Consider the following 20,325-nt stretch of genomic DNA (forward strand, 5'->3'; position numbering starts at 1 on the left):
CGTGTTGGAAAGGAAGAATAAAACTATCTCTATTTTCAGATGAAATGGTCTTGTGTATAGAAATTCCTAAGACATCCTTTAAAAAAACTATTAGAACTAACAAATGAGTTCAGCAAGTTTGCAGGATACAAGATCAATATACAAAAACAAATTTTATTTCAATATACTTGCAATGAAAAATCTGAAAATGAAATTAAGAAAACAATATCATTTATAATACATCATAAGGAATAAAATACTTAGGTATAACTTTTAAAAAAAGACATAGAGAATTTATACTCTGAAAACTATAAAACGTTGTTGTAAGAAATTAAAGATCTAAATAATTGGGAAAACACTCCATGTTCACAATCAGAGGACTTAAGACTGTTAATACAGGCAATATTCCCGAACTGATCTCCAAATTTGACACTATCCCTATCAGAATCGCAGTAGACTTCTTTGTAGAAATTGACAAGCTAATGTTGATATTCATATAGAATTGCAAGAGAACCAGAATAGCCAGAACAATACTGAAATAGAAGAATAAAGAAAGAGGATTCACACTTGCCTATTTCACAACAAAGCAATGATACAAAGCAATGATAATCAAGACAGTGTGGTACTGGGAAAAGGACATATGGATCAATTGAATAGAACTGAGAGTCCAGAAATAAAACCATACATCTATAATTAATTGATTTCAACCCAACAACCTTGAGACCAAAATTGGATATTTCTAAAACCATGCAATGGAGAAAAATAATCTTTTCAATCAGAAAAAAAAACAACAGATAATCACATAAAAGCAAATGAAGTTAGACACTTATACAATATATAAAAATTAACTCAAAAACAATCAAAGACCTAAACTTAAAAGCTAAAATTATAAAACTCTTAGAGGAAAACATGGGTGATGATCTTCATAACCTTAGATTTGGTAATGATATCTTGAATATAACATCAAAAGCACAGGCAACAAAAAAACAAATCGACTTCATCAACATTAAAAACTTTTGTACGTTAAAGGACACTATCAAGAGAGTGAAAAGACAACCCACAAAATGGGTTAAAAATTTTGCAAACCATATATCTGATAAGGAATTAATGTCTGAGAATATATTTTTTTTAATTCATTCATCTCACCAACAACAAAACACACAAACAACCCAATTCAAAAATAGACAAAGGTCTTGAATAAACATTTCTCAAAGATTATATACAAATGTCAATTTGCACATGAAAAGATGCTCAACATTATTCATCAAATTAAAACCACAGTAAGATACCACTTCACATCTATTAGGACAGTTGTATTTAAAAAATGGAAAATACCAAGTGTTGTCTAGGATGTGGAGAAATTGGAACTCCATTACATTCCTAATGAGAATGTAAAATGGTGTAGCCACTGTGGAAAACTGTTTGGTAGTCCCTCAAAAAGATAAACACAGAATTACCATAAAATCTAGCAATTCCACTCCCTGGTATATACCCAAAAGAATTGAAAGCGGGGACTCAATCCAAAATATATAAAAAACTCACAATACAAAAAAAAAAAAAGCAAATAATCTGATTTAAAAATGGGTAGAATATCTAAATAGACATTTTTCCAAAAACATATAAATGGCCAATAGGTACATGAAAAGGTGCTCAACATCACTAATCATCAGGAAAATGGAAATCAAAACCACAATGAGATATCACTTCCCACCTTGTTAGAAGGGCTATTATCAAAAAGACAAGAGATAACAAGTGTTGGTGAGGATGTGGAGAAATCGGAACATGTGCACTGTTGATGGAAATGTAAAATGGTATTGCCACTATGGAAAACAGTGTGGAGCTCCTCAAAAAATTAAAAATAGAATTACCATGTGACCAAGCAATTCCTCTTCTGGGTATATACCCAAAAAGAATTTAAAACAGAGTCTTAAGGAGATATTTGTATATCTATATTCATAGCAGCATTATTCACAATAGCTAAAACATGGAAGCAACCCAACTATCCACTGACAACAGAATATATAAGCAAAATGTGGTATATACATACAACAGAATATTCAACCTTAAAAAGAAGGGAAATTCTGCAATCTGCTACAACATGGATAAATCTTGAGGACATTCTGCTAATGAAATAAGCCAGTCACAAAAAGAAAAATGCTATGATTCCATATATATGAGGTACTTAAAGTAGTCAAATCTATAGAGATAGAAAGTAGAATGGTGGTTGCTAGGGATTGCAGTGAGGTAGGAATGAGGAGTTACTATTTAATGGGTATAAAGTTTCAATTTTACAAGATGAAAAGAGTTCTAGAGATGATGGTGGTGATGGTTGCACAATATAAATGTACTCAATACCACTGAACTGGTTAAGATAGTAAGTTTTATGCTATGTGTATTTTACCACAGTAAAAAAAATTGGGGGGAAAACCCTCAAATTCATTATCTTCCCTTCAAAACTTACATACCTATTTATATACCTTGTCTCAGTTAATGGCGTTACTATCCACCCATTCCCACAAGCTATAGGTTTCCTGGACCATCACCCTGGGCACATTCTATGGATCATGGAATCTTGACTTCAGAAAGACACTTGGTCCATCCCCTCTTTTGCCCCTGCCTTGGCTAAGGCCCCTCTCATGTCAGACCTGGATTACTGCCATAGCTTATGCACTACCAGCAGAGTTATTTTTGTAAGAGACTAATCCAATCTTATCATTTTTCTGCATAAAAACGTTTAACGGCTCACTCTACTGCCCACAGAATAAGCACAGCTCTCGCAAAGTATGCTCGATCTAACTTTCCAGGTTCAGCTCCTATCACTGTACACTAGGCTCCAGATGCCATTTCCTAGTGTCATACATCCTGACACCTTTCCATGTTACACACAGTTTTTTGATTATCTAGGATTAACCTTCTCTCCTTCTCCATATAGAGAATTCTTAATCATCTTCCAAAGCTTGGAATATGTCTCTTGCTCTTACAGAATTTTCCTGATTCTCCATTCTAAGATATTTAGTTGCTTCTTCCATCAGTTAATAACAATTGAGGGCCAACTATATACTCTAATACAAGGTACTAAGGATATGGTAAATGAAACAGATTCAGGCCCTGTCAGTCTAGTAGGGAATAAAAAATCATATGCAAATAATTACAAACCTGTTGAATGCTATGAAGACAAAATAAGGGTAACTATGGAATATAACTAGAGAACTTTGTCCGAAGCTATTAGTGAAGGCTTCCCTGAGGAAATATATTTAAGCTTTAAGCTGAAAAGTAAGTAGGAGCCTAGAGCCAAAGACGAATGCCTACTCATCTTCATTTACCCAATGTTTATTCAGTGCCTATTATGAGCTGTTAAAGGTTTTTACACAGTTGTTTTAGATGCTTGGGATACATTAAGAGACAGTCAAAATTCCTTACCTTCCTAGTGCTTATATTTCAGCAATTACATTCTAATTCCTTTATTCATTTATTCAACAAATATTTATTGAGCTTACTTTGTTAGGCACTATGCCAAGTGCTAAGAATAAAATATGAATAAAATATCCTTGCCTAAGGTTATTTTCCAGCTGATTCTAAATTTATATAATTGCCAAAGCAATCTTGAAGAAGAAGAAAAAAGCTTTAGGAAATACACTACTAAACCTCAAGATGTATTATAAAGCTATGGTAATTAAGACAGCGTGGTTTGGGCACAAAGGTAGACAAGCAGAATATCTGCACAGAGTAGAGAATCCAGAAACAAACCCATACATATATAGCCACCTAATATATAACAAAGTTGATAACTCAGTAGAGTAAATATGAATTTTTCAATAAATGATGTGGGATCAAATCAATGTCCACATGAGGAAAAAAGTGGATCTTCATCTCTTATCTCACACCATACCCAAAAATCAATTGCAAGTGGTTTTTAATCTGTGAAAGATAAAACAATAAATTTTAGAAGAAAACGAGAGAGAATATGTTCAAAACTTTGGAGTAGGTAAATAATTATTAAGCAGGACACAAAAAGCACTAGCCATTAAAAAATAGAAAAATGTACTATATTAAAAGAACTCTGTTTATCAGATTACATACTTAGAAGAGGAAAAAGTCAAGCAGCAGATCGGGAGAGGATGTTTTGGTGTGTATGTTCTCCACAAAGAATTTGTATCCAGTGTCCTTTTACTTGGAAGAAAGAAAAAGATAATCAATAGAAAAATGGACAAAAGAGTTAGACACGCATTGCGCAAAGGATACCAAATGGCAAATAAACCTGTGAAAAGGTAGTCAGATGCATTAATCATTAAGGAAATGCAAATTTAAACCATAGTTAATTACATTACATATCTACCATTAACGCTAAAATGAAAAAGACAGACAACATCAAGTGATGGTGAGGATGTGGAATAACTGCTGATAGGAGTACAAACTGGCAGGACTACTTCAGGAAATTAGCAGTTTCTCTCAAAGTTGAACATATGCTTAAAACCTACTGATTCTACTCCTAGCTGAATATTAATCTAAAATAATACAAAAATTCATCAAAAGACACATACAAGAATATTCACAGCAGCACTATGTATAATAGTCAAAAGCTGGAAACAACTCAAATATCCATCTATGATTCAATGGGTAACTTATTTACAGAATATTACACAATAGAACACTATATAATAATGAGAATGAACGAACTCACAACTACATGCCATAATATTATTCTCACAAATATTGGGAAAGAGAAAGCAGACACACACATACATACACACACTGTATAATTCCATTTACATAAAGTTCAAAAATAGGTAAAATTAATCTATGATGTTAGACATCAGGATAGTTGTTACCTTAGGGTGGTGCGGGTAGTGATAGGAAGGTGGCACAAGAAGAGCTACTTTGGTGCTGATAACGTTCCGTTTCTGATCCAGATCCTTGTTACACCAGTGTGTTCATGCTCTGAAAATTAATCAAGCCATACACTTATGATTTGTATACTTTCTATAGGTATGTCATACTTCAATAAAAATTTAAAATGAGTAAAACAGGTTTATATTTTTCAAAAATCAAGATCTTTGTAGATGTGTATAGGGGTCTCCCAGGGTACACTGCTAAGTAAAAAAAACTAAATGCAAATATACAGAGGCACAAAATAGATTAGTAATTGCCTAGAGCTGGGAATGGAAATGGGGAGTGACAAAAAAGTGCACAAGATTTCTTTTGGGGATGATGGAGGTGTTCTAAAATTACATTGTGAGGATAGTTGCACAACCGTGTAAATGTATTATTAATAATTAAAGTAAACACTTTGGGTAACTTTTATGGTATATAAATTATGCCTCAAGAAAGCCTTTCAAAAAAGATCAAATGTATATAATATGCTACATTTTATTTATAAGAAAAGGTAGGAGGGAGTCATAATATAATTATTTGATTTTATTTGCAAAAAGAAATATGAAAGGATAAGTAAACAAAAATTATTACTTTTAGAGGATAAAGAATAAAGGGGTTGGAAAGAGGCAGAAACAGATGAAACGTAGTTTTGACCTTTGAATCATGTACATACTTCACCAAGTCAAAAAAAAAAAACTAATTTTTAAAAATTCCTTAAATTGAAAATAAAATGAAATAAATGAACTGAACTGAGTATCAAATTGGTAACCACATAAAGAAGGACTTCAAGGGCTTTAAAACACATTTTAAAACAAATTGGTAACCACATAAAGAAGGACTTCAAGGGCTTTAAAACACATTTTGACTGCACATCCTTTGTGGAACACAACCCAAGAACAAAATAATCTAAAAGGAAATTTTAAACTTCTCTTAGCAATTTTATTGTTTGTAGTAATTTCAGATTCAGTATTTTAGACTTTGTCTGTATATTGTAGGTTAAAGCAAAGAAATAATTCTGTCAACAATGTCATAAACCAAGATTTTCAATGAAAGAAAAATATACAATTAAAAATCAAAGAAATAAAATGAAAACACTCTAATGTTAAAACTAAATGGGAAACACCAACATGAACTAATTAACTTTAACGTGTACCTTTAAATTCTTTTCACCAAAATGGACTAGAAGCAATGTCTCCCCATTAACCAATGGTTTTCTATCATTCAGATTGTGGTGTCTAATATAATTGCCCACTAAAAATGAACAAACACAGGGCTCCTTAGAGAAATGGCTGAATCAAAGTCTGGTGCATAGAAAGTACAGACAATCCTGGACCATAATATTTGTGCCAGAAAACAAGGAAGCTTTCAAAGATTGATAGGGTGATATTGAAAGGACCAAAAGAAAAAAAAACTATTAGAATGATAGATCAATCAGTGGCCAGAGTTACAAAAACTTGAGGCTCAAAAAGAATAATAAATAATTCCTTTCCCTCTCCCTCTTCTGCTCCCTCCACCTCCTTCCTGAACAACTCAGTTATAAAGCAAATCAAATGGGCATTTGCACCTGGGATAGGGAGATCTGCAGTGGCCCAGAGCATAGTGTTGGAGCCTGAAGGAGTGGAGAACATCTCTGCAAAGCAGCAGCCTAGCAGATCTTCAGAGCATGAGCAGGATGATTGCCCACACAGTGGGCCAGACCACCTTGAGAAGTTAGAGCCTGATTGGCTGAGGAAGTTTCCCATGGAGGGGTATCCCATTTGGAGGTGTGAGAGTCTGAGCAAGATATTAGTGCCCTAGCTCTGTCCACCAAGAGGGCCAAGGAGCAGCAACATCTCAGTGACAATGAGCATACCTAGTGTCCAGAGTGTGGCTTCTAAAGACCATTCTCCACTAAAATAATCCAGGATTCACTGGAGAAATGGCTGATTCCAAGGCTGGGCCAGGTAAAGTATGAGATGAGCCTAGAGCATCTTGTTCTACCAGAAAGCAAGAAAGTGTGCAAAGAATGATGAGGAATCTATCAAAGGACAAAGGAGTCAGCTCACTGGGACAATGTGAGCATCAAAATAATTATGGTAACTGACTATAAGCCACTGGATAAAAAAGGAAACCATAATCCCATTTGTATATAAATTTGTAAATGGAAAGTTTGATGAAGTATAGAATATTTACATGGCTTCAAAGTAATTTCCCACAATATACTATTGATTACAAGCAATATATTTATTGATTATAAATTAGAAGAGTAATTTTGCAGTTGACAAGTCTAGCATTTAAATCAGGTGAAGGTGAAGGTGAACATCACCAATAAAGAGACATAACAAAGTTGTACACTATCTGATAAGGTATAATGAAAAGAACACAGCACCACTTCTCTAATATTTCTACCAAAGATGTGTAACCTGAGGAAATACTAAACAAACTCAAATTGAAGTACATTCTACAAAATAACTGGCCTATAATATTCAAAATTGTCAGGGTCATAAGAGATAAGGAAAGTCTAAGAAACTGTTTCAGAGGGAAGGAAATTAAAGACACATAACTAAAAGTAATACATGATTCTAAGCTGGATTCTTTTTCTGTAAAGGACATTATAAGGCTATATTGCAAAGTTCAAATAGTTGATTTCCTGATTCTGATAGTTGTATTTTAGTAATTTTGGAGAATATCCTTGTTTGTCTGTAACATACACTAAGGTTTTGAGGACAATCAGACATCAGGTCAGCAACTCTTCTGAATAGTTCAAGAAAGGTTCTTCGTACCATGCTTGCAACTCTTCTGTATATTTAGGATTGTTTTAGGAGAGAAGGAGGGGGAGGATGATTAAATCAAGAATTAAATAATTGTTAATCAAATATTAAAACAGCTTGAATCAATGAAAAAATCAATTATTTCATAATAATATTTTTTAAAAAACTCATTTGTAACTATTCGAAGTGGATGTTAAAGAATAAATACTGGATTTCTTCAAATATTTTCTTCAAGAATTCAAATATTCTTTAAGAATTTCCCAAAACTACAAAAAATATCAAACCATAGATTCAAGGAGCTCTCGAACCCCAATCAGGATAAATACAATTAAATAAATAAATATAACAAACTATAAGGGCGTATCATACCAAACTGCTAAAAGCCAATGATAAAGAGAAAAATCTTTTTAAAAGTCATATAAAAAAACATGTATTATCATCGAAGGAGCAAGAATAAGATTGATAACTAATATTTCAACAGAAACTGGAAAACAGACATGGAATGGAACAGAATGAAAAAATAGCACTTTCAATTGGTGGAAAAAATACATCTATCAAGTTAGGACTCTATACTAGGCAAAAACACTCTTCAAAAATGAAACAGTAAAGTCTACGGCCATGCCACCCTGAACAAGACCAATCTCGTCTGATCTCGGAAGCTAAGCAGGGTTGGGCCTGGTTAGTATTTGGATGGAAGATCACCTAGGAAGACCAGGTGCTGTAGGCGTAAAAAATAAAAAATAAAAAAATAAGGGATTGCTGAATAAGTGTCACTGTATCGGGAAACCGGGTTGCCTCTACCAAAAAAAAAAAAAAATGAAACAGTAAAAAACAAATGTTGGCAAAGATGTGAAGAAATTGGAACCCTCATGCGTTGCTGGTAGGAATGAAAAATGGTTAGCCACTGTGGAAAACAGTATGGCAGCTCCTCAAAATGTTAAACATAGAGTTTACACATGATACAGCAATTCCATTTCTAGATATACACCCAAAAGAATTGAAAGCAGGAATTCAAACAGATATTTGAACATCAATGTTCATAGTACTGTTAACCACAATAGCTAAAAGGTAGAAGTGGCCCAAGAGTCCACAGATGGATGAATGGATGAATAAACAAAACAAAATGTGGTATATACATACAATGGAATATTATTCAGCCTTAGGAAGGAAATTCTGATACATGATACAACATGAAAACTTTGAAAACATTATGTTAAAATAGTAAATTTTATGACATGCATATTTTACCAGAATAAAAAAAAATTAATGAAGACAAAATAGGATATTTTCTGACAACCAAAAGCTGAGTGTATTCATCATGAACAGACCTGTACTCAAAAACTCTAAATGAAATTCTTTAGTCTAAAGGCAGATGAGCCAGATGGTAACATGAAACTACAAAAAAGGATGAACACCTGAAAGGAGACTAAGTAGGTAAATATAAATGAATACTAACAGTTTAAAATCACAATAATAATGTCTTGTGGGATTTAAAACTATATTAAAATAAAATATGTGACAATAATAGCACAGAAAGCAAAAAGTGTTAAACTTTTTTAAGGTTCTAGCATTGTTCAGGAAGTGGGAAAATACAAATTTAGGGTAGACTGTGATGAGTGAAGAATGCATATAATAATAATCTTTAGAGTAACTACTAAAAGAATAATCAAATAACAATCAAACAACCAAATAATTAAATTGTAATAAAAAAAAAGATAAAAGTGAATAAAAAGTAATTGTTCAATCCAAAAGGCAGCAAAAATGAGAGAAGATACAAAGAACAGATGGAACAAACAGAAAACAAATAGCAGAATGATAGAAATAAACACGCTATATCAGTAATTCAGTTAAATGGAAATGGACTTAACACTAAATAAAAGGTAATCGAGATAAAAAGGACACAAAAGAAAAGGATGGAAAAATACATACTATGAAAATACAAACAAAAGAGAGATGGCATAGCTAAATTATTATCAGACAAAGTAGACTTTAATAAGGATTACTAGGGATAAGAGGGGCATTTCACACTAACAGAAGTGTCTAACTGAAAATATGACTTTCTTATTAGAGATAAATGAAGTCAAAAATAACAGAACCAAAAAGAGAAGTAAATCCAAATCCAAAATCATAATTGGAAATTTGAACACACATACACACACACACCAGTATTGACAGAACTATACAAAAATCAGTAAGGACATAAAAGATTTGTATACGCTATTAACCACACTGACATAATTGAATACTTATACAAAACCACCCAACAACTGCAAAATACACATTCTTTTCAAATGCAAATGGAACGTTCACCAAATAGACCATATGTTGTGCCATAAAACAAATCTCAAGAGATTTCAAAAGACTTGAAGTCTTACAGAGTATGTTCTTTGATCAGAATAGATTAAATTAGAAATTAACAATAAAAATTTAGAAAAGCTCCACGTATTTGGAAATTAAGCAAATTACTTATATAAAGTTCAAGATCAGGCAAAACTAATGATTTCTCTTGGGTGAGAAGCTGCAAAGTGAGTATTCTAGGACTCCAGAAATGTTCTATATCTTAATATAGGTGGCGGTTATACAGTTGTATAATATATAAAATTCATTCAAGACTTATATTTGTACATCTTATACCTGAAAAAAAAAAAAAGCAAAAAGAGAGAGATATTAAATTCCCTAGTACCTAACAAAATATCTAGTTCATGGCTTATGTTTCATGATTTAAAAAAGGAAAGAGAGAAAGAATGGAATGAAAAGGTTTGACATACATCTAATACTGTTTACACCCACTAGATTGGCAAAAAATAAAGTCTGGCAGTATCAAATGCTGGAGAGAACGAAATCAATGTGAACTCATATACTTTGCGAATGAGAATGATACCACCAATCACTTTGGAAAACAATTTGGCATTAGCTTATAAAGTATAACATTCACATACCCTACTATCTGGCAATTCAGTTTCCAGGTGTATAACCTAGAGAAACTCCTGCCCAAGTGTACCAGGAGGTAAGTATAAGAATGTTAAGAATAGCCCTGTTTTTAATAGAAAAAACTGCAAACATCCCAAATGTCTATCAATAGTAGAACATATTCACAAATTATGGTATATACACACAATAAAATATTATCCCACAGTGAAATGAATGAACTATAGTGACTTGCATCAACATAGATATTAGAAACTTAATACTGAGGGAAAATGGAAGTCACAGAAAAAATACAAATTGTATGTTTATGAAGCTCAAATGCAAGCAAAATGAAACAATGTTATTTACGTATATATACAATTTTTAAAGCAAGGAAATTATAAGCATAAAATTCAGAATAATAGGAAGGGGTGGAGTGATAGGTAATGTTCTAGTTCAGAATGGATGATGAGTTCATGGGTGTTCATTATTATTCTTAATAATTTCATATGAATATTTTGTGTTAAATATATTTTTAAATAAGGAAAAAGGCAGTATAAATAAGGAGAATTTCATCTACTAAGTGTGTCAGGGTTGCCAAGGTCACCCCCAGGTTCAACGATCACTGGAAGGACACACAGGACTCAGCACACAGTTGCATACACTGCTATGATATATGACAGCCAAAGGATACAAAGCAAAATCAGCAAAGGAAAAGGGCACATGGGGCAAAGGCCAAAGGAAACCAGGTGCAAGCTTTCAAGATTTCCCTTCCCAGAGGAGTCACATTCCTCCAGCAGGGAACTGTAACAACACTTACAAAGTGTTGTCTACCAGAAAAGCTTGCCTGAGTCTAGGAATCCAGGGTTTGTGTCAGGGCCAGTCACATAAGCACTCTTCCTAACATGTACCAAAATTTTGGACTCTCAGAAGAAAAACAAGTTTTTAGCATAAACTACTGTTTGCACAAACAGTTTTGATTCAGTGAGCCATTCTTATATGTTAGGGAATTTAGGAATCCTCCTGAAACCTAAATTTTCAGATGCCAGCCAAAGGCCAACCTTGAAAGCAGGCTTTTCAAAAGATAGCAGTCTTGTGCCTGCTGTTAACTCTCTTCTGCAGAGTAGGTAATACTGTGGCCAAAATTTGGAGTGAAACTTGAAGAAGTATGTCAAATGGAAAAGAAAAGATGGTGGAAGGGCATTAAAGGTACTGGGAACCACATGTGCAAAGGCAAAGAGCTATGAAAGGATGCCGCAGTAGGGACAAAACCACAATGCTGAAGTCCATTCAGTATGGATGGAGCACAGATGCTTAGGAAAGTATCAGAAGGCAGTGGAGAGGGAAAGAGTCAGACTATTAAGGGCCTTTTACACCACAGTAGAACATTGTAACTTTGTCCTAAAAGTAATGGGGAGCCACTTAAGAACTGCAGGTTAGGGAGTATAGTATAGTGCCTGGCTGCAATAAACTGTTTAGGTCCTCCCTAAATTTGTATGTTGAAATCCTAATCCCCAATGTGATGGTATTAGGGGGTGGGGCCTTTGAGAAGTGATTAGGTGATGAGGGTGGTACCCTCATGAATGGGATTAGTGCCCTTATAAAAGAGACCTGAGAGAACTTCCTCAACCCCTTCTGCCATGTGAGGACAGAGAGAGAAGATGGCCATCTATCAAGCAGGAAGAAAGCTCTCACAAGACACCCAATCTGCCAGCACCTTGGATTTCTTAGCCTCCAGAACTGTGAGAAATGTGTTGTGTAAGCCACTTAGTCTATTTCGTTATAGCAGTGTGAATGGACTAAGACACTGGCACATAATGCAGTAGGCCTTAAATAAAGCCTGCTGATTAGATGTGACTCCATTACTATGCCAGTTCAAGATTTATACCAATTTTTTGATAGTCCTTCAGTAGAGATGAGAGAGATGCATTGGATCATCTTAGGCCATTCTAGATTTCCTTGAGTGCATTAAGCTGGACTAAATCACTCCAATCTTAATCAAATGCACAGATTAATAGAAATTCATTCTAGAAATTACGTAGAAAAGTGGATTTAGCTGATACGGTCTTCACCAAGATGGAGACTGGAACCTAACATTAAGTTGCTAAATTTTCAGAAAAATATAGCTTTCAGAATAATCTGATAACAATTATCATTTACTGTGTGCCAGGCAACGTGTTATGTAGTTTATAGGGATTATTTCATTAATCTTCACAATCACCATTTAAGGTACATATCATTTTCTCATTTTAGAGATGAAGAAGCAACCTTATAAATGTTAAGAAATTCACATAAAATCACACAGGTCATGAGTGCAGAACGGAGCAGCTAATGTCAAGATGAGTACCTCCCAGCTTCAACTGATTATCTATTAATTTTCAGAAATCACTGGGATTAATCTCAGCCTCAGAATCATCAGGGTACAAGACATCATGGCTATCCATTGCACCTCATATAGTTGGCATTCACCCTTCCAGTCCCAAGGGTGGCCCAGCAGGGCCCGGAATTATAGTCCCTGGACCACCATTGAGGTGATGAGAAGCAGCAGCCTTATCTGTTTATTCTAATTTGCCAATAATTAGATATACTTATTTTCCAAGTACACTGTGACATGGAAAAAGTTGAGAAGCTCTACTTTAAACTAATCTAATCTTCCTCCTCCTCCTCAGAATCCTCTGGAAATCCCAATCTGTGATGAGAAAACTCCCCTATACCCTCAATTTATCCTTGGAAAGTCGCTGAAGACACTGCTTCCCCGCAATCCTGAGGACAGTATAACCCAGCCCAGGAAGGACTGCAGCAAAGATGTGTCCTCCTAGAGTGTGGCTTTTTCCTTTCTCCTTCTGCCTCCTGACCAACCCCAGTACTTCCCCAGATATCTCTGCATGGTGTGGCATGCCCCGCTACTCTTGTAAACTGCAAGTAATAAAACTTTCAATGGCAATGAACTCCTGTGTCAATCTAGTCACCTCCGTAAATTATTTTCTTGGGCGCACTCAAAACAGTTGTCACCTCTGTTATAGCAGTCAACATATACTCTCTGATATTATGTATATAGTAGGTAATTTCTTGTCCAGAGTTTAATTTTCCCAAGAGCAGGAACTAAGTTTTACTAAACTGTGTGTAGCATATGTGCACACACACACACACGCACACACACACACACACACAGTCAGTATTTACCCAACTGAAATGTCTGATGAACTGTGACCAATTCCTGTCTCTTGGCAAAGCCATTTCCTTGAGATTGTTCTTTTCTCATAGCAGCAATACACAGAACATGTGAAATGGCTCTCATTTTCCACAGAGAAGAAATAAAAAGCCAGCCCCATAAATATAAGGCATCGCCTGCGCTGCCAGGTCCCAGCGAGAGTGAGGGCTGTTCAGGCACTCAAAACTATAGCTCAGGACTCTGCCTCAGTGGACAAACTGTGACTACATTCATTGGAAAGTAAACAGAAATTATTTTTAGCATGTAATTGGATTGGGAATAGGGGGAGAGAGACTGTTTTCAAATAAATACACATTGCTTCTTAAGTACTCCACTCCCAGGATTTGCTCCATCGTGTTAAAAAATATCTTGCGAGTTCTAGAACTTTAACAAAAATGCCCTCTATCCTTTGTGATCTCTAGCTGAATAACTTGTGCTATGCAAATATGGGTTAAGTAGAAATCTTTAAGTTAAATAAGTAACATATACTCATTGGCTTTTAAGCTGGTCATCTGGTATTGGTAAAAGGACGTGGATTTGCAGTCTGAGGACCAGTGTTCCAAGCTTGGGCTCTGTCATCTAATAGCTATGTGACCCTGATAAAACCTTTAACTTTCCCAGTTTTTTTCTTTATAGTTAAATATGTAGAAATCCCTCGTTGGATAACCATTTTGAGGATTAAATGTTATAATGTATGTTAACGGTGCTTCATAACCTATAAAGCACTGCACAAACATTAGTCATCTATTCCATTGGAAGTTCCAGAGACTGGCATGAGGCTTGACACAGCTTGTGCTCAGTATTTGTAGCATAAATGAGTAAATCCCACTGATGAAATGTGTGAGCTCTGGCAAGAAATATCTCTACCTCTATCTTTCTTTGGCCTCCTCTGATACCACTGTTCCCCTTGTTCACTGGACTCCAATCATACCATCCTTTTTCCTGTTCCTCCAACACATTAAATTCATTCCTGCCTCAGGGCCTTTGCACTTGCTGTTCCCTCCGCCTAGAATGCTCTAATTGAACTCTTCGACCATCCCCTTCTCGTCAATCAGGTCTTAAGTCAAATGTCATTTCTTCAGAGCCTTTCTCTGACTAACTTAATCTTCCTCCCATATCATTCACCCAAGATGTATTACTATTTTCTCCTTAGCATTTATTACTACCTGTCAACTTATTATTCTCTCTTCCACTAAAATAGAAAACGCTCTACTAGAGCTTTCCTGTCTAGTTCACCATTGTATTCCAAAGCCCAAAACAACATCTAGCTCATAGTAAACCCTAAACATTTGAATAAATGAGGTTGAAATAAGGTAATTATATCAAAAGTTTCATTCATTCAACAAATATTTTGTATGTACCTATAAGGGTCCAGGCTGTATTTCTAGGTGCTGGGGATTCTGCTGAGAACAGAATAAAAATCCTTGCTTTCCTTGAGGCTTGCCTGTTAGTGGGGAGACAAATAATAAACAAGATAAAAAGTAAATATAAATGATGTCTGATGACTAGTGTTAAGAAGGAAAAAAAAAAAGGAGGAGAGGACATGAAATGTGTGTAGAGGGGTAAAATTTAGATAAGGTAGCCAGAGAAGAAAAGGAGAGACTGAGCTATGAGGACATATGGGGGAAATGCATTCCAGCAGGCCAGGGTAACTGGGACAGAAATGAAGGGGTTGGAGGCTAACACAATGGGAAATGAGGGAAGTTAAGTGAAGTCAGATTGTGTAGGGTCCAGTTGGCTAAACAAAGGCCTTTGACTTTTTTGAAGAGTGAGATAGTAAAGTGTTAGAGAATTTAAGCACCGGGCACACAATATGGCTTGTTTCAAGAGGGCCGCTGGGGCTGCTATGCTGGGAATATCTGAAGGGCAAGGGAAAGAACCAGTGAAGCCTCTACTACAATAACCATGGCAACAGATGGTGGCTCTGAAAGACTGGGGGAGGGGCAAGTATGGGATTGAGATAGAATTTCGGGTTTGACAGTTGGAGAGTTTAGGGTTAGCAATTGGAACTCAAACGTTATCTGTTATAATCATGGAGATGGAGCCCAGCTTTACCATTTACTAGTAGTAAACTCTTGAGTTAACCATCTCTAGGTTCCGGGCCTCGGTTTCTCTACCAGTGAAATGGGGAAAATATTCCCACACAAACAGGGCCTTCACGAGAACAAAATGAGATGTCGCAAAGGCTGACCGTGAGCAAGGTGAGAACCCTGAGCCAAGAAGTGCACAAGGAAGGGGGCTGCTGTAGAACCGGCGACCCCCTGTCCCAATGGAAGGGAGCTGCTGTAGAACCGGCGACGAACTTTCAGAACTACAGCAAACGCTCAGAAATCCCACCAGCGACGAGGTGAAAAAAGCGCCAAAGCCGACACCTCAACGCGGTCTGTGGTGCCCAACCTCGCGAGATTTGTTGGCCGGGCAAAGTCATCCTCCCAACCACATCTCGCGAGACCAAGGTTCAGGAGCGGCTATCAGCAGGTTAGGGATTGCGGGGAAAATGGAGTATACCGCGTTGGGCACAGTGGAGACGGCGGACAGCGGCGGAGCCCCGCCATACAACATCGCAGAGGAGCGGGAGGGCCGGGAACCCGACGGGCTGCGCTTCGACCGCGAGAGGGCGCGCCGCCTATGGGAAGCAGTGTCCGGGGCCCAACCAGTGGGGAGGGAGGAAGGTGAGTCCGGGAGTCTCAGAGGTAGGAAGCCCCTCGCCCTCCTGCCAGTTTCTCTGGGAGTGGCGGAAGCGTGGGGCGAGAACGCGGACCAGCCCTTGGGGTCTACGGTCACACCCTCTAGCTCCCGGCCCGCCCCCTTGCGTGACGCGCCCCGGGACTCCCGGACTCATGCACCCCATCGGGCCCGGCTTCCCCGAAAATCGGCCAGCTCCCCGGAAAATTGAGGCCGCGGCACCCCCAGAAACAGGGAACCGCGTGCAAGTGGTCTGGGGCCTTTTCAAGCTCAGGCTGCGGGTGCTTTCTGCCCGGTCTTCCTCACCCACCAGAGCGCAGCTCTTCCCAAACTCGTGGACTCTAGTCCCCGTTCATGCCTTCTCGGAGACCCACAGAACCTTCCCGCCCGACTCACCATTTTATTCCTGACTCCATCGTCCTTGTCTGCAGGCTAGTGTCTCCTGCATCCCTTCTGTCATGCCCCACACTTCCAACGGCCTTGGCTCAAGAAGGCTGTCTTATCCCCACGTTCTCCCTGGCCTTGGTGATTGAGTCCTGGCTTACCCCTGTTTCTAGATGTTTGGTCTGTACCAGCTGGGTCACTTTTCTGAGATGGGGGCCAAGAGCCTGAGAAACAGGGACACTTCTAGGCTTCCCAGCTCGCTCTGCATTTTACCTGGCAATGGGTAAAATGGAGAGAGGAGATGGAAAGAGCTTACCTGACCTGGTTGTGTGTCCCTCTTCACAATTTTTAGCAGATCTAACTGCTTAACTCTCCCCAAAAGTACAGGAACCATCTGGGCGTCTGTGCTAATCCTGTCAAGTAAACTGCAGGACAGTCAGACTTCTCTAATGGTTTGTTTGCTGAACAGACTAATTTTGGAAGTGTAATATGTTGCCTGTGAACTGATTGCCCTGAGAAAAAATGGAATTTCTGACCACATCCAAGGACTATAAGTTCGTTTGAGGTGGTACACAGATCTATATATATAGACCCTGATATACATTTCTCTAGTTTAAAAACTAGTCTAGTCTGACTCCTAAGTTATTATGGGCTCACTCTCTCCCTCATACTTTCAAACTTGTGTAGTGTAAAGTTCTTATCCACCACCTAGAAATTTTCCTATTATTAATTTGACATTCACTGATGCCTGCTCTATTCCCAAGACTGGCTGGGCATCAGAGCTACAGAGATGAGGAAAATACTGTCTTTGCTCTGGAGAGGCCTGTAGTCCAGGTAGCAGACACCAAAATAGTTTCAGTGTAATGTGTAGTGGGTACAGGGGAGAGGAATACCTAAGAGTTGGGGTGCACAAAAAGAGGAAGTGACCTTTGTCCTCAGGGAACAGAACATGGCAGCTGTGTGCTGAAAAGTGAACTGTCTGTGTGTATGACTGTACAGTGTCACTTACAACCCAGTTCATTTCCCTACTCTCTCCACTTCTGCAATATTTATGAGGTCTAGGTAGATACCTGTAACACCACATTCTACTCACCTTGGGGTTTTTGTTTTCCTCTTAGCACTTTCATTGAGATAATTTAGATACCATAAAATTCACCCATCGTAACCATACAAGTCAATGATTTTTAGTAAAAGTATACAGTTATGTAGCCATAATCCAGTTTTAGAATATTTCTATCACTTGTGCTCCTTTTCTTTAAATCCCCACTCCTACCTCCTGCCCTAGGCAACCACTGATCTGTTTTCTGTCTTTATAAATTTGCTTTTTATGGACATGTCATGTAAATGGAGTCATACAATATGTAGTCATTTGCATTTGGCTTCTCTCCCTCAATATGTTTTTGAGTTCAGCCAAATTGTAGTGTATATTAATACTTCACGCCATTTTATTGATAAGTGGACCTCCATTGTATGGATTGCCAGAGGTGACAATCTCTACCTTTTGGGTGAGTTGTTTAGACTATTCACATTTAATTTAATTATTGATATGGCTAGATTTACATTATTTTGCAATTTATCTCCTTTTTCCTCTCTTTACTGGCTTCTTTTGTATTAAGTATTTTCTGGTGTACCATTTTAATCCTCTATTGAATTTTTTTTTTTTACTCTTTAAAGTTATTTTCTTGGTGTTCTAGGGACTACAGGATACATCTTAACTCATCACAGTCTATTTAAATTAATACTAATAATTAATACTAATACTAATAATGGTAAAATATGAAAGCATTCCTCCACTTTAGCTCCTTTCCTCCCCCTCTTTTGTGCTATTATTGTCTAATAATATATTACCTCTATGTATGTTATAAACCTAACTAAACAGTGTCATAATTGCTGCTTTATACAATGTCTTTTAAAGAAGAGGAGAAATTAGAAAAAAATATGATGTCCTTTATATTAACCCACATATTTACCATTCCTGGTGTTTATTTCTTCCTCTGAACTCAGGTTACTGTTTGGTATCCCTTTCTTTCAGCCTCAAGAGCTTCTTTTAGTATTTCTTGCAAGGCAGACCCACTAGCAATGAATTCTCTGTGTTTATCTGGGATTGTCTTTATTTTATCTTCATTCTTGAAGTATAGTTGTCTTATTCTGTTTTTAATAACAGCTTTATTGACACCTAATTCATATACCATAAAATTCATATTTTAAAATGTGCATTTAGTGTATTCACAGAGATGTGCAGCCATTATCACTGTCTAATTTCAGAACATTTTCATCACCCTGGAATGCTATACCCATTAGCAAGCACCCTTGACAAGTACTTACTTATCTTTTTTCTGTTCATAAGAGTTTGCCTATCCTGGATGTTTCATATAAATGGAATTTTATAACATATGACCTTTTGTGACTGGCTTCTATCACTTAGCATAACGTTTGAAGGATAGTTTTGCTGGATAGAATTCTTGGTTGATAGTTTTCTTCTTTCTCACTACTTTGAGTATGTCCTTCTACTGCCTTCTGGCCTTCATTGTTTCAGATGAGAAGTTAAGTCATTAATCAAATTATTCCACTGTACATGATGAGTCATTTTCCTCTTCATGCTTTCAAGATTCTGCCTTTATATTTCAGTAGTTCTACTGTGATGTGTCTAGGTGTCAGTCTCTTGGTATTTATCCTACTTTGGGGGCCTTGAGATGTTGGGTGTTTAGATTAATGTTTTTCTTAGCTCAGATGTGAGAAGTTTTCAGGCCTTATTCAAGCATTTTCTGCTCCTTTCTCTTCTCTGCTAAGCTTCCTCTCACACAGATGTTGGCATGCTTGATGTGTTTCTCAGGGCTCTGAGGCTCTGCTCATTCTTTAATTTTCTTTTTCTCTGTTCATCAGACTGAATATTTCTTTTAATTTATCTTCAAGTGCACTAATTCTTTTGCCATTTCGAATCTCTCATTGAGGTCCTCTAGTGAAATTCTCATTTCGTTTATTGTTCATTTCATTCATTATTTTATTTCAGCTCTGTTTTATACACATTCTAAATAGAAAACTTTAGCACCATATCATCAGTGCCCTTACATTTGTTTTCTTCATGCCCTTTTCATATGATGAAAACCTGAGCTGCTTGAGACAATCAATAAATATGGATTCACAAAGTAGATGGAAGTACTAAGGCTAAGTGACCTTAATGGGATAACTGTCCAGTTCTTTCTTAGAGACCACCTGCCTGTTATACCACACTGCCTAACCAGTGTGACCCATTATATCCAGCTTCTTTTTCCTAAGATCTTCTGTTGTTTGCTGCTTTGTAACTATAGCTGTACCTAGAAACCCGCTACCTCCTAATAAGCCATAATAAACTGGGTAGTAAGTAGGTTTCATCTCTCTCTCTAAGAACCAGCTCCAGTCAATCGATGAATTTCTATAGAGCTGAAGTGAAGGTTATAAGGCCACATCTAGGCCCAAGGAATAACAAGTCAGTATAGATCAGCAGTGTTCACCTACGAGTTGGAATATAGGAGTTCAGTAATGCAGTAACCAGCCATC

The 20,325-nt window shown here is 36.9% G+C and overlaps 2 protein-coding genes and 1 pseudogene across 8 annotated transcripts in view; 2 read left to right on the forward strand and 1 right to left on the reverse strand.

The window, feature by feature from the left end:
• The window catches only part of UIMC1 (ubiquitin interaction motif containing 1), a 109,426-nt gene extending 92,610 nt beyond the window's left edge, over positions 1 to 16,816 (reverse strand). The window contains exons 1-3 of one of the 2 annotated variants that reach the window (XM_039880036.1): positions 15,911 to 16,064; positions 15,081 to 15,163; positions 4,809 to 4,917 (exon numbers count right to left, since the gene is read on the reverse strand). The gene's annotated coding sequence lies outside the window, so the exon portion shown is untranslated. Of the gene's footprint in view, positions 1 to 4,808; positions 4,918 to 15,080; positions 15,164 to 15,910; positions 16,065 to 16,800 lie in introns of those variants that run through there. The other variant, XM_039880037.1, reaches the window with a different exon arrangement.
• On the forward strand, positions 8,210 to 8,328 carry LOC120616727 (uncharacterized; annotated as a pseudogene).
• ZNF346 (zinc finger protein 346) overlaps positions 16,204 to 20,325 on the forward strand; it is a 31,079-nt gene continuing 26,957 nt past the window's right edge. For all 6 annotated transcript variants that reach the window (XR_005656619.1, XM_039880047.1, XM_039880049.1 and 3 more), the window contains exon 1: positions 16,204 to 16,391. Coding sequence is in view for 5 of the 6 variants with exons in the window: in XM_039880047.1 (XP_039735981.1) it covers positions 16,217 to 16,391 (175 nt within the window). In the remaining variant the exon portion in view is untranslated. The remainder of the gene's footprint in view (positions 16,392 to 20,325) is intronic.

This window comes from Pteropus medius, unplaced genomic scaffold (genome assembly GCF_902729225.1).
Source record: "Pteropus medius unplaced genomic scaffold, Ma_sr-lr_union100, whole genome shotgun sequence".
Lineage (NCBI taxonomy): Eukaryota > Metazoa > Chordata > Mammalia > Chiroptera > Pteropodidae > Pteropus > Pteropus medius.